Consider the following 15,884-nt stretch of genomic DNA (forward strand, 5'->3'; position numbering starts at 1 on the left):
TTATTTATATTTATAAATATATATTGATATACTATTTTAACAGAAAATAGCATTTTAGCTTGATGGTTTACATCTCAACTATGCATATTTGGGTTTTTTGTAATAAAACTTGTGACACATGTCAGCTTCCCACTAGCATTCACCACTTATAACTTGAATGATGTGGGATGTTTGTATGTTGCAACAAAGTTACAGAAATCATATGAACAACAAAAAGTTTGATGTCTGGTCCTTTGCAAATGTGAAACCACTTTTACTCCGTTTTTCAAGTCAAATAGGATGAGACCATTTACAGCCAAGACGAGGCACTTTAATGATTACCAAAGAGGCTAAGTATAAACTACAACTTTTCATGTTCATCTTCTTCTCCATTTCAGGTGTGATTAACAACTTCAGGATGGTTTACAGGTATTATAAACGTTTACTTTTTTTGTCTTTCTTTCACTTTAAGTCAACAAACTGTGAAATACATAAAATACAGACATTATCACAGACCAGTTACTGAGCTCACATACACATGAACTAAACATTACTTAATGACACAAGTTTCAGAAAAGGACTATTTCAACACTACTTCAACAACATCCAGAGTTTGGTTTTTTTTTTCTCATAATTACGTATAAGTACATTAGTATCCAAAGGCAAACCTCTGCACTATATAGGTAAGAATGCCCTCAAATGTATTAAATGAATTACAAGTTATTAGTCTTATATATGCTTTTAAAATAATGAATTACAAGATTAATGTGTGGGGATGGAGCAGCAGTCTTATAGAGGCCTGGGCTCAGTTCCCATCACCCACATGGCAGTTCCCACCAGCTGTCACCCCTCTGCTGGGCACCACACTCACTCACACGAATATACACATACATGGAAGCCAAACACACATAAACATAAAACAAAATAAAGTATTTAAACATTAAATTTGCCAATATTAAATGTTTTAAAAGCTTAGAACAACAAGTATTTGCTTATCCAGTCTTTTGTGGAAGATCTTTCAAACAAACAGCTGGGACAACTCATTTTAAGCTTAAATCATGTTCTCTATCTATATAGAGTGAATGTTTTGGTGAATTTAGATAATAGATTTGATTCTAATTTTCCATATTTTTTAATTTTTAAATTAAATAATCTCCATGTATTATAATTTCCAAATTTTTCTGAATTCAGTTTTAATACCTGCATTATTAAAGGAAATAGTTGACTCTAATGTTTAGGTTTATGCAGAAAGTTAAAATCTTGGCATGAGACCAGGTTTAGTGGTACAGGCCTACAATCCCACCATTTGGAAGGCAGGTACCCAAGGATATCAACAGTGAAGCTAACCTAAAACCAAAATATTTGTAAATCTGTTAACTACCAGTGATAGGTAAGAGTACTGGGTGTTTATAAATTGGGTTTTTTAACAAATTTGTAAAGCCTAGATACCCAAATGCTTTTTGATAAAATAAGTCAGAATGTACTTGAACTTGGTTAACCATTCCAAATCCATGCATCCAAACATTACACATACATGGAGGTTTCAAATCCTGTCTAAACTCTCCATGTGTATAGACAGTACTCCTAATCCCTGTGGCGTTCTGTTCCTCTAGAGATAGAGTAACTTTTAGTCAATGTGATACTAGACACAACTCCTAAAACAAGAGGTTAGCAAATTTTCAAATAAAAAGAGAGAGAATGCATTTATATAGAATGACGAAGACTTAAGCTTGGCAAAAGTAGTGACTTTTATTTACAACTGCATGTATCACGATTACACTACAAACACTAGTGATGCCATCTGAACAAAAGCAATGATTTATTGGTACTGGCAACAAATAAAAGATTAACAGTTTCCGAAGAGAATCAAGCAATTATCCAGGAGCTGCAAGTCTGACTGCAGTAAGTCTTCCAGTGTCTTTGTACCCTAATGGCTTTCCCCTTTTTTGCCAACCACCTAGAAAAAATTATAAAAAAAGTATAATTTAATGATTCAGAAATGTGCTTAAAAAAATACTAGCATAACAATTTCAAGACTTTAGTCCTTTTTACCTGGTATTACTTTTTAACCTTGAATCTTTTCTGCATGCAATGTGCTTTTATTGTGGCAGCAAACTGCAACACCCCCTCCCCTAGACACAAGGAATTAAACACATGCAAGCTACTTTTGTTTTCCCATTCTGTCTTAAGAAGAAATTTAACTTTTTCAAGCCAGGTCGACAGTTTAGAGACGTTAATAAAAAAAAAAAGATGATGCTACATGAGTAAACCATTCCTAGTGTACTAGTTTTAGGCAATTAGAAATCTAATGTCAATCTAATGTTTTTAAATGTCAATGTATTTAGAACGATATGCTAAACTCATGTCTTCTAGACCTCGCCTTCAACAGGAAAGCAGATCAAGAATGTTGAGCTCTTTTCTAACTTTAAAAAAACAAAAACCTGGTTGCTAGACATGGTCTATAAGAAATGTAAAAACTAGAGCTTGCATCTGAGTAATTTAAAAAAAAAAAAATCTAGTCCTGAAGGTCTATAAAAAATACCTTAGTTCCTATGAATGCCATAGCACAAAAAACAAAACAAAACAAAACAAAAACCAGAGACAGATCTGGTATCTACCAGTAAGTCATGAAACCAGGTTCTCTGTTGGTTCTCTTTTCTAGAGTAACTTATCTAAAACAGTTTGTCATTAGATAATATATTCTCACAGCATAAATGTCTCAAAAGAAATCCCTTTTATAATGAACTACATGTCTGTTGGTAATAAGTTTCTTACTTTAAAGTGATTCTGTTCTTAATACTTGTGTCCACAGGTCATTAATACATGTGTGTAATAGAAAATAGCTGGGTCAGTGTCATTCATGAGAACAGACTTAGAAACACCTTCCATTGAGAATTATTAACCACAAAAAGATGTTTCTGAGTTTTTGTATAGTTTGTTTTTCACTTGAGTCAGGGACAACTTTTAAAGAAATTCCTCTTTAGTCCATGCAAACTATAGAAGAAAAGCTCAGAAGTCAAAAGGACAATAGCACCAGAAAACCAAAGAGTGAACAAGAGTAAGGAAAACGGGCTTTAAAGTGCACCAGAATGCAGGGGAGATGGGACCGCCTACGCCATAAATGAATTTTAGCTGACACACTACACAAAATTACTAATCACTGTATTACTTAGGAAATGCAAAACATGGAGCTATTAGATTAAGCAAAAGAAAACAATTAATAGTAAAACAAAATTTTAGAGGATGTGATACAGTAGAAGATGCAAGTCTGCATACTGTTTCACAGGTTGACAACTCTCAACTTGCCAATATGTATTCTCTGTAAAAAAAGAAGAAATTCAGCACTCCATGCGGACTCTTACCCCAAACATAAAGCTCTTTCATTCTGTCTTAATTCTTTATATTACACCCCAGACAAATCAAAGTCTAGGTACATCAAAATTAGATGTTAAAAGCTTTCATTCAGTAAAGAATCCATTGGTCTTCTGCATTAGTGTTTTAACCCAGCCTGTTGTTTAGTCCGTATGTCCTTCAACTGGCCTTGAGTTCAGCATGAGAGGATACACCACAAAAATATTTTGAGGATATTGTTCCAATATGAAAACTCACAACTTGCAACTAAAACCTAAGAAGTATTTAACACTAGCTCTAGTTAAAAACAAAAACCAAAAAAGAAAGAAAAGAGAAAAAAGAAAAACTTGTACTTTCCAAAACAATTCTCCTGCTCCTAAAATATAAAACTTTAAAATGGATAAAAATATTACTCAACTTATTAAATTTAAAAGCAATTGTAAAATTTTAAGTTTTACTTCAAAATTATTTCTCAAAATATTGAACAAAACAGCAGTAGGTTAAAAAAACAAAAACAAAACTGCCTTGTGAGCAACATAGTGTGGTAAGAAAATTAAGGCACAATTGCAAGCAAAATAAAGGGCCAACTGAGTCGTGAGGGGTGGCTCTGCAGGAGGAGATGGCTGAGGCAATCTAGGTAATAAGTAGCTGATCCGGACGGAGGCTGAGGCTGAAGAGATCTTGGAGGACAACTGAGAAGTGGGGAGGGTGAGAGCAGTGGGTGGGGGGAGACGAGCAATGAAGCAAGGGGGGACAGTGAGACAGAGTTTATCTGTATATTACTTCATTAAAAAAATCTTCTGCTTTTAGTTCACTGAGCTGTATTAAAAAAGCTGAAAAATAAACAAATAGAAGTGTTATAAAAATAGCGTATGTGGTAAATGGCCAGTTCAGAAAAGTCTATTTTTACAAAAAGTGATAAAACGTGGTCTATGTTTCACATGCGCCTTGTTTCCTAAGAAGCAAAAGCCTCCAATTTTCTCACGTTTGCACACTTGCATTTTAATATAAAGCAATCTATGTAGAAAGCCTATTTTAGCAAAGAAAATATCCACTCTTAGTTAAAACTGCAAGCTTTTCATGCTATACCACCAAGAATGCATTTACAGCAAATAGCCAAAGTACGCATGGCACCTTTGAGGCCAAAACAGAAAACAGAAGGCGTGTTCTATTCTAGCAGATCTAAGGGGAACTGATAAAGCTGGGACAACATGCAGAGGCTTCTAAGGTAACTATCCACAACCAAGATTTATCAGTATTACCTTAGCTTCTGTCAACTTAGTGACATAAGCGGGAGGTCAGTGACATGCTGAAAACTAAAGTCATCTACAAAACACTCACATGACAGAAGAACAGAAGTACACTGAAAATACTTAAGACTTACTACTTCATGACCCATTAAACTGTTATCAAATCTGTCTCCGCTTAATATAGGATACACACCAAATATATTTTGAAAATTCAAAAATTACAACATAGATCCTTTCAATATCAGGTCAACTACACTGTAAAGGAAGATCAGTGTAGTCTCCTTGTCACTGGATGACGTGTGCATCTTTGTATTTTCACGCCTGTGTCTCAATGTCTCCGTTCTATCCGGGGCACCTAATCACTGTACTCTCCTCTATCCAAATTCTACACTCAAAACAGATCAAGGCCCCTTTATCCACACTTTCTCCTACTCTCCTAGAGATGGTTGGAGAGAAGACCAGCTCAGTGTGCTGGGACTCTATGGCAGTACTTAACTCTATGGCAGTACTTAACTCTATGGCAGTACTTAACTCTATGGCAGTACTTAACTCTATGGCAGTACTTAACTCTATGGCAGTACTTAACTGCCTGTTGTGTTTATAGTGCTGCGTAAGAACGCAGCCTTGGTATAAACAGGGACAACGGTTGCTGCGGCATGGTAATACAGAAGCAGAAAAGCCAAGCACATTACTATCCCCTTTACTGGAATCCAGAGCTCACTGAGTTTTTAACAAGGAACTCTATAAAAGGTCCAAATCAGCCAATCTCAGATAAATCCTCTTAAGCCTTCCTATATTGAAGATAGTATTTCTTACATAAAAAAATAACTCTTTAAAAAAATAGTGACTGCAAGCTAAATCTCACCCAGAAGCAATTACAAAAGCAATGTAATATTAATATTTTTAATACACCTAAGAAAGCATTCAACCAATTAAAACTTCAATTTTGAAATCAAAGGGTTCTGGATCCTGTTTTTAAATCCTTCTTATAGCAGTTCTAACACTACTGCTAGGGATTATAAAACTGCTCTTTGAGGAAGTCTGTGAAATCAAACCTGTCTTTAGAATAATATAGTTATTTTCTTTTAAATTCTCATTCTCTTTAAATACAGCACAAATGGCACATGCTATAACATAACAGGCTGAGTACAGAAACCAATACTATCATGAAAACTCTATTAGGCTAGTGAATAATTAATAAAAATATAAAGCAGTGTTACTCTTACTAAAGTGGTTTTTCTATTGGAAAAGGTGGGCCATTTAAGACTTTGTAAACTTTATTTTATGTGCATAAGCATTTTGCCTACATGCCTATGTGTGAATGGCGAATGTGCCTGGTATCCATAGAGACCAGAAGAGGAGTTCTGATCCTCTGAAACCAGAGTTCCAAACTGCTGTGAGCCACCACATCAAACCCAGGTTCTCTGTGAGAGCAACAAGTGCTTTTAACCACTAAACTATGTTTCCAGGCCCTGAAAAAAAGTGCTTTTTATTAAAAATATTACTGTTAGCGCATAATACATTTACTAATTATAGGGTTTTTTTATTCCCAGTTTAGTCTTTTCTTGTTAAGGCCTCACACTTGCAGCAATCACCCTACCTCATCCAAATCTGCAGGTAAGTGGGTGGGTCTAGAAAAGAGTAACTCAGATCTAGAAAGGCAAATGCTATGCTGTATGTTCTCTTTCATCTGTGGTTCCTACACCAAATCTTCAAATGTAAATATGCAACATGGAGTAACCGGGGCTGAAGAGATGGCTCAGCAGTTAAGAGCACTGGGTGCTCTTCCAGAGGTCCTGAGTTCAATTCCCAGCAACCACATGGTGGCTCACAACCATCTGTAGTGGGATCTGATGCCTTCTTCTGGTTTGTCTAAAGATAGTGACAGTGTACTCATATACATGAAATAAATCTTAAGAAAGGAAGAAGGAGAGAGAGGGAGAGGGAGAGGGGGGTAGAGGAGGGAAAGGGGAGGAGGGGGGAAGAGAGGGGTGGAGGGTGGAGGAGAAGAACATGGAGCAACTACAGAAATGAGAAAAGTATGAAGGGACTGTAGGGCAGGAGATGAGGCCCGAAAGAGGAAAATAGCAGGACACAGGTGACAGAAATGGAAGTGGGTGGATACAAAGGGGGAAGAGGGAGATCAATACAGAAGACGGATGAATAACACCAAGGTGGTTTGATAAAGTCTCAAGGAAACCATATCTTATATTTGCTTAAAATTATATACCTAGGCAAAGACCTAGAGGCAACTTTTGACTTCTGGGAGAAGAAAAATTGTCCTCTCCCAGAGATGTGCCTCTTAAATGGCTTTCTGATGCGGAGCCAGGTTTGAGACCATGACCACAAAAAGAAAGAAAGCAAATAACAACAACAAATGGATTGAAGAGGTTTTGAAAAATACAACACAATATATGAGTATGTAATAAATACAACCAAAGAAAGGAGGCTAACAACTTGAGATAGAGGGTGTGTAGTTGCTAACAACTTAAAAATGGGAAAGGCTGGAGGGGAAAGGGCAAGGGGGGAAAGTGATGTAATTCTATTTTAATTAAAACCATTAAAACATAGTTACTAATATATAGTGGGTTTATTAATTGTAATTTAAAATTTTTCCAACTAATTCTTTTTTGAATCTCACTGATACCTAGGAAGGCCTCAAAAGAGGTAGCAAAGCTATCTCAACTTCCCACGTACTGAAAATTACAGGTATGAGCCACTAGTCCTGGATTCCCTGTTTAATTGTTACTAAATAAGTATGTTAATAAAAACTCTATTTGGCCAGGTGGTGATGGCTCCTGCCTTAAATCCCAAAACTTGGGAGGCAGAGGCAGGCAGATTTCTGAGTTCGAGGCCAGCCTGGTCTACAAAGTGAGTTCCAGGACAGCCAGGGCTACACAGAGAAACCCTGTCTCGAAAACCAACCAACCAACAAACAAACAAAAACAAAACAAAACAAAAAAACCAACAACACAAATGCTTCTTGATCTTCAATCATCTTTCATGTTTTAAATAACACCTGAAACCAAAAAGTTTAAGAACTGCTACTTTTCCATCATTTAAATAAGGCGAAAAGGGTAAAGAAATAATAAAAATCAAACACTCTTAAGCAAGCACACGCCTCAAAAACAGCTTTGGCAATCAATAAGAAAAGACTAAACAGCTAGATGGATGTGAGATCAATACTTAAGACAGTTATTAAGGCAAACCAGAAAAATTACAACTGAACAGCTGACTGGTAAAAATGCAGAAGAGATATTATTTGCATCAAAAACAGAAGTTAAATAGCATATGCTGAAGGAACAAATAAGACACTGAAGCAAAACTTAATAGTAGAAAGATATTAACGTGGGATACAGTATAAACCTTACAGAAGAACGATGCTAGTGACAAACTACACAACAAACAGCTAGAGCCAGGCCAGTGCATTTAATTCAAGCCAGACAGGCAGACAGCCAAAACATCTTTGTTGCTCACGTTATTTTTCCAGGAAAACACATCCCATAGGGTAAAAATGAAGCTGCTTTATACCTGCTTCTTCTGACTAAGTATTATACACATACATGGCAGAGCCAAGTACTTAATTATTTCTACAGTCCCAAAACTTAATTATGCTATGAGATAGTAAGAAGTGACTGAAAAGTAACCAGCAAAAATATGTATTTTCCAGGTTTTCCATTTATTTTAAAAAAGCTAACATGTACCTCACTGAACCATCTACGGTTAAGCAATTTAATTTTCTATAACTGAATCAGGTCTAAGACATCACCAAAAAGAGAAAGACTTCTCAGGATGTTCTGACACCACAAAACAAGTCCCTGCATGAAGTGTGCTGGGAATGAGGTCCTGGGCCATTGGGAGGCACAGCCATGAGCAGCACTGTGGCCAATGTGTCCTGTGCAGTCACGTTTCCCAGGATACCGCAGGTTTGGAACTAGGGAAGCTCTCAGTGGCACCTCTATGAGCTGGGTCTGCGTATTTAAAAGCTACCCACACAAGTGCTACCAGTAACAAGGTGTCCCAGAAAGCACGGGAAGAAGCTGACCCTCACTCCTCAAAGTCCTTGATACACGGTAGGCTCCAGGGAAGCCTTAGGGTTGTATCCTTCAAAAAGACAGACATATATTTATAAAATAGGAGAAAGCTTATACAACCACTTTAAAAGTATTTGCTGAAATGTGTCCTTTCAGAACACAGACAGTGCTTAGAAAGTCAAACATGTCCATGTGTAAGATTTGTGATTATTCTTTCAAAATAAAATCATTCAGATCTTTGTAAATACATTTTCATTATCAGCAAAGTCCTTAAAAATCTTACTATGCCTTCCAAGTAATAATTTCACTATACTTTCTTCCTTATTCCTGAGCATCTTCTATTATCATTACTCCTCACTCAGGTGTATTCACTATCTTTATTCTATCAGTTACGCGTTATATTTACTATAGACTCCTTTTAGTTTAATATCTCAACATGGTACATTCATTTACCCTTTCATGAGACACAGTTTTGAATCTTTATGTTAAAAGGAGAACAACTAAAATATAAGAAAATTTTCCTTTGAAATTGTATTTGTATTTTCCTTAATTATCATTTGAACAAACTTACTCGTTTGAAGTCATTCATATTTGTTGCCTGGACTGGAGTACCAATGAAAGTAAAATATGAAATTCTCGTTGTTTCTTCTTCTCCTTGATTAGACTGAACAAATAACTACAAAAAGAAAATCACATTTATAATTTATAATTAGTCTATTTTTCATGACCATGCTTTAATCTATTTGCTTTCTTAATAAAAACATCTTCTATTCTTTTTAAGAATAAACAAAATTACTTTACACTTACAGCAGTGTTCCTAAAAGACTGCCTGTTCCCTGTCTGCACTGCAAGTCTCACGTTCCAGGGACGCCCTGGCAAGATGGCCACATCTGCAAGCTCGTGGTAATGTAGCACACGGGTACAGAGAAGTCATACGTAAATTCTTTACAGACTACATGAAAGAGTGGGAAACTCATGGTAGACTGCTATTAATAATTTTACTAAAATCAGTCTTTCAACTATGGGAAATCTCTGTAACTGTATTCTCTCTGATACTCACACACCCATTCTATTTCCTAGAATAACAGAAAGAAATGATGTTGGCAATCTGCTAAGACTATGTTATGCCCTTCGATTGGTTTTAAGGCCTGACTCTAAACTCTCTGTTTTAGAATTTCTCTCGGTACATAAGAAATAGAATTACTTATATGTTACTTATATTGGATTTTGAAAAAAAATTCCTCTATTAAAAAAATTAGATAATCTAAAAATGTTCTCTACCTAAAAATATTATCTCAGCTGGGCAGTGGTGGCTAATGCCTTTAATCCCAGCACTTGGGAGGCAGAGGCAGGAGAATTTCTGAGTTCAAGGTCAGCCTGGTCTACAGAGTGAGCTCCAGGACAGCCAGGGCTACACAGAGAAACCCTGTCTCAAAAAAAAAAAAAAAAAGAAAAAACCTATCACACAGAACAGGGCATGCACTGGTCTACGCCAGGTCCTCTGTGTAGATATTATAAAGCGTGTAAACATGGAGGTTTCTGATTCGTAGGCTTTCTTCTCTTGGGCCCTTTTCCTTCTGTTGGTTTATCCTGTCCAAGTTAGATGCGACAGTTTTTGTTATCTTTTATTCTGTTATGCTTTGTTGTTATCTCTTAGAAGCCTGTTCTTTCCTAATGAGAGACAGAAAGGGAGTGGATCTGGGTGGGAGGGGAAGTGGGGAAGAACAGGGAGGAGTAGAGGGAGGGGACTAATCGGGATCTAGTGTATGAGAAAAAACCTGTTTTCATTAAAGGAAAACAAGCTGTTCCTCTTCACGTTGCTCTAAGATCTTACTGATTTTTATTGTTTTTATTATTGAAACTCCTTTCAAAGAGTTTATCTAATCAATTTAAAGAATATAATAAATATACTATTAAACCAGTTCACAGCTTACTTATGTTTAAAAGTTATCTTCCTTTGATTAAAGTCTGATCAAAACTATTACTTTATCATCATAAAAGTGATAGGTATGCCTTATGTGTCTTCACTTAGGTCACTGCCTAATTTTCTAGATATAATGCATAGAGTCTTGAGTGACAGTGCTCTACTACAACGTAGCCTTTATCTTCAGCATTATTTAGATAAAATGTTTCAGATAATTAAATCTCAGCTTGTTCACACATATTGATCACAAGATATGTCCATTGTAGCCTTCCAAATAAGAACTTAGAGGGTTCTTCTGATGATCTATCAATACAATGGTATATCAGTTTGGCATGATTTGAACTCAGTGCTCGGTGGCTGGTTTCTCCATTCTTTTCATAGTTGAATCACTTAAAATCATCTCTGCCACTAGTCAATATTCAGATAAACCTTAGTTAACTCTTAAAATATAAAGTCATCTCTTTCAAAATCATTTTTAGCTGGGTATATTAGCTAGCGCCTGGAATTCCAGCACTTGGAAGGTTGAGACAGAAGAACTGTTGGGAGTTCAAGGCCAGTTTGGGCTATACAGCAAATAACAGGCCAACCTGGGCTACAATGATTGATCAAAAATCAATCAATAAAATAAAATAAAATAAAGCCAGTCTTAGTGCCATAGTCTGGAAAATTAAACAGGATTTTCACACAGGTACCAACCCTCATCACCAGAGCATGTATAAATACCTCCAGTTTCTGTGTAAATGTTCTAGAACAAACTGACAAACCCCATGAATCAACCTCCACTTCTCAACTTTATTGGATAAACTACTTTAAAGATCATTCAGAGAGGCTGGAGAGATGACTCAGTGGTTAAGAGCACTCACTGCTCCAGGTTCAATCCCCAGCACCAACATAGCAGCTCACAACTGTCTGTAACTCCAGGTCCAGGGAATCTGACATCCTTACACAGGCATACATGCAAGCAAAACACAAATGAACATAAAATAAAAATAAATAAATCATTAAAAAAATTTAAATAATAAAAAGAGTATTTAGCATCACCCGGGACATAGAATTCAGCAATACTGCCCTACCCACCAACCAAAGGAAGATAAATTAACGAAATGTTACTCACAGTTACACTGTTGACATTCTGAAATTTAACATAACGAAGAGGAACAATGCCATCTTCTTTAATGTCATCTTCTGTCAGTTCCAGAGCTTGAGTTGGCTCACTCCTTTCCGCCTCCTCAAAATCCATAGATCGGGGTAGGTTGATAAAAATTTTTACATATTTAGGACCCTGACCTAGAAAATGGTTTTAAAAAAAATGAAGTACTAAAAACACAGTAATATACTTTTACTTTATCATCAAATGTATCTTACACAGAAACCTGTGTAGGCCTACACACACACACACACACACACACACACACACACACACACACACAGGTACATACCAACAAACGTCAAAAACCTCCAGTAAAATTTAATCTGAATATTGGCAATCAATCTTTTTCCCCCAAAATTTACTTGCTGGTATCTTTTTAGACTAGTTCCAGTCTTCATTAGGAATAAGAAAACACAAGCATGCACAAGTTCCTACTCTCAATGACAAAAGACATACAATGAGTTGGATGTGGAGGGGACACCTTGGGAGGCATAGGTAGGCAGATGTGCATAGCAAACTCCAAGCCAGCTAAGGCTACATAGTGATATTCTGTTTTAAAACAAAAAAAAGCTATCCTATAATAAATATAACACTATCACTTGAAGAGCTATATAGAAGGTAGTAGTGGATACTGATAGCATATGCAGGTGAACAACCTTTCATAAAATAAATATACTAACTTTTTGTTACCAGCAACTTGTACATTTTGTTACCCAGGAGGAAAACATTATTAGCATTAAGACTTATCCAAAAAAAAATTAATCAAAAAATTACTAAGTTTTACTTTCAATCAGTTAAAAAAGAAAACTGAACCAAATGAAGCCCCTTAGTCTTGACTGCCTTCTCTCTCAAAAACATCAGCAGTAACAGAGGAAAAGAGTTGTGGCGAAAGAAAGAAAGAAAGAAAGAAAGAGAGAGAGAGAGAGAGAGAGAGAGAGAGAGAGAGAGAGAGAGAGAGAGAGAAAGAACGAACAGATGATTTTATGAAACATAAACCCAAGTCTGTAAAGCCACATTGCTATTTACGGACATGACAGTCCATTATTAATAATGAACAAAAAGTAGGACTTGGAGCCTCATTTTTATCACCCTGAATAAGAACAGGTTGAAAACAATTTTGTTTCTAAAAAATGCCTGCCAATAATTTAAAAATAGGAGGAAAGAATCAGTACTGTGCAAATTGAGGGAAAACAAACATTTTTACTTTAGATCTTAATTCCACGTTACATGGACATTTATAATCTTCCATGAACAACACAGAAGACCTACCTCTATCTGAAAAATAAAGTAAAAATAAATGTAAGCCAACAGGTTTAACAAAGCAGAAAGTTAGATTTTAATTGACTGCCCTTTACTCACCGTTATCTGGTCCTTGAAACTTCATGGAATAAAGCTTAACAGGCTGATTGAATGCCACAGTAATAAGGAGCTGTAGGGAAATAGTTTAATTATTAAAGGCTTTATTAACACAAGGAATATACAAAATGGCTAAGGGGACTAAAATAAGAGCGGTACAAACCTAGTTGACCTAACAAAACCACTGCAATATAGATTCTGTAAGCCGAAATTGGTTTGTCAGTTAAGGATTGCTACCACCAATTATTTATACAGAAAAAATTAATGCAATAAACTTACTAAAATTATGTGCAAGAACTTAGGATCTGGGGCTGGAGAGATGGCAAGCCACTGATGAGCACCAGCTGCTCTTCCAGAGGCGCCACCTATAATTCCCAGCACCCACATGGTGGTTCACAGTCATCTATAGCACAGCACTCCAGTCCCAGGGATCCAACACCCTCTTCTCACATCTCTAAGGGCACCAGGTATGCATGTGATGCACAGACATAAAGGCAGACAAAACACTCATATGCATAAAATAAATAAATATTACCAAAAAAAGGAGAAGCAGCTAAAAACTTAGGACCTACAAACTGACAAGTAACAAAATTCCCAAATAAAATAAATATATAAGTTCTAACTTTTAATATGCAATACACATCTTTTCTAGTGTATCAAGTACTTAGCCACCCTGCTTGACTACTGTAAGGCAATACACCACTATGCAGAACAACTGATCCTCACATCAACTGTGATCTAAAATTCAGAAAACAGGAGTCTCAGGGCCAGCACTGTGGCTCAGTGTGTGTACAATGCTCTGAGTAGTGAGGGAGACAAAAGGGAGGGGAGGCACTTGGATCTAAGGCCCTAAGGCCTTCAAATCCTGACTCTCAATTTCTCTAGACGGTCACATGGAGCTAAGACACCAATGCTGTCTGGAGTCTCTCTGAAGCTTTAAGTTATCCATTAATTTTCTGTCCATTTAAAGCTATATTTGTTGTTCAGAGGTATACTCCTACCCTGCAGGAAAGACTTCCCTTAACAGAAGATTTCAGCAAAGCAGTAGACAATACCACCATCTATACTGTCGTGTTTTTAGGTAACTATACACAGGGATATCTGAACCATAGTCCTGAAGCTGTTACAAGGCAATTCTAGCTAGAAGGAAAGGATTACACTTATTATTTCAAAATCATATTGTGATATAAGAAAACACTATTTCCTCTGGTTACATCACTTTTCATACTTAACTCGTAACTGTGTTTCAAAACACAGCAATCATGACATGTGAAAAGCTGAAATGCTGGTAGAAAGCAGGCAAGAGGAGAAAGCTAGAAACTGATCAGGTCAGCAAGACTGCCTAAAGGCAGTAAGTAAGGAGCCATCAGCTTTGAGGAGAAGGAGCAGATGTAAATTGTGACAGTCCCTACCAGCCTTAACACAAGCACTCAATTACCTGCTCATCACAGTCAGACTCCAAGAAGGACATGTCTTTTCGTAAACAGTTGTCAAAGCCGTGCTCATCACTTTCATTAAGACATTCACAACCAGCTTTGTTAATAAAAGGCATTAAATCCATCTGAAACAAAAGAAATCAAGAATGTAGACAAAACATTTGGCTTTAGCATAAAAAATATACACTTGAACCTGTGCTTCTCTTTAAATCGGTAATTTTGAAGAAAATATTTGCTTTAAAATAGTTACTGAAATTTTTATAATTGTCTTTTCAATTGAATTTCTGACTGAAATCTGTCACTAATTATTAAAACTAAATCTAGGTTTATCCTACATAGCAAGGTATCAGAAACCCAACTTGCAGGCCTTGGTATTCCCCAGGACATTTACTACAAAGAACACATGCAGTACACATTACTACAGAACACTGTATATACAGAAGCCTCTCAAGGATCCAGGACATTTCCACCTGTAACTTGGGAAATAGATTTAAGAAGTACAGAGTCTGAGGCCAACCCTAAGTATACATGAGACCCCATCTCAAACAGAACCAAACCACACACAGCAAAAGCAAGCAAGCCCGCAAACAAGGCAACAAACAAACAAGCAAACCAACCAACCAACCAAAAGGAAACTAACCACAAATATGATCATCAAAAGAGTAAGTCCTGTCTCCGTGACACACTTTGTGAGAGGGCAAACCTGAAACTACGAATGGCAAGCTAACAAGCATCAGCAGCCTAGCCTCATTCACCCTAAGCAATAGTCTGCACCCTTACTTCATGGGCTCCCTCCTCCCTTCATAACATCTAAGTAACAGCAGTGCTCAGCCCCTTCTTAGGGAAACTAAGTTCTTAAGACCAACACAATCTGCAATCAGTTCCAGGCACTACAAGGACTAACATCAAGGTGAAGATGCTGGCTGTGAAATTACCACATTAGTAGGGTCCCAGTAGCTTAGCTATAGATAACAATAGGTCATAAAGGCACAGTTGCCTAATTTGGAGGCTGCTTTTCTTTAGGTCAGACCAGCTGGAACCAGTGACACTGTAGTTGAGTCTAGACAACTGTCCCCAGAACATCTTTGTCTCATCATTTCTGCTGAGCATGTGCACTATGCGATCACAGTGTAACCACACTGCAGAAACCACCAGTTACTTCACCTTCTCTCCTCCAACCATTGCCTATCAAGCTTTAGTACTCCCGTATCCCTTAAGTGTTCCTAAATAATATCCTTGGGGACACAAATTAGAAACTTGTTTTCTGGTCTTCATGCTTGGAAAACTTGTAAATAAACTTTCTCTTTCGCAAAACTTGTTTCAATAATTGGCATACTTTGTACCAATAATTGGTACAACAACCTGGTTCAGAAATTATCCATCCTGAACCAAATATGGTTTACA

The 15,884-nt window shown here is 36.7% G+C and overlaps 1 protein-coding gene across 1 annotated transcript in view; it reads right to left on the bottom strand.

Moving 5' to 3' along the window:
• Nucleotides 1-404: 404 nt before the first annotated feature.
• The window catches only part of Txnl1 (thioredoxin-like 1), a 29,559-nt gene continuing 14,079 nt past the window's right edge, over nucleotides 405-15,884 (bottom strand). The window contains exons 4-8 of the mRNA NM_016792.4: nucleotides 14,483-14,605; nucleotides 13,048-13,117; nucleotides 11,653-11,825; nucleotides 9,186-9,290; nucleotides 405-1,936 (exon numbers count right to left, since the gene is read on the bottom strand). Of these exons, the coding sequence (NP_058072.2) occupies nucleotides 1,907-1,936; nucleotides 9,186-9,290; nucleotides 11,653-11,825; nucleotides 13,048-13,117; nucleotides 14,483-14,605 (501 nt within the window). The 3' untranslated portion in view covers nucleotides 405-1,906. The remainder of the gene's footprint in view (nucleotides 1,937-9,185; nucleotides 9,291-11,652; nucleotides 11,826-13,047; nucleotides 13,118-14,482; nucleotides 14,606-15,884) is intronic.

The sequence above is a fragment of the Mus musculus genome, chromosome 18, assembly GCF_000001635.26.
Source record: "Mus musculus strain C57BL/6J chromosome 18, GRCm38.p6 C57BL/6J".
Lineage (NCBI taxonomy): Eukaryota > Metazoa > Chordata > Mammalia > Rodentia > Muridae > Mus > Mus musculus.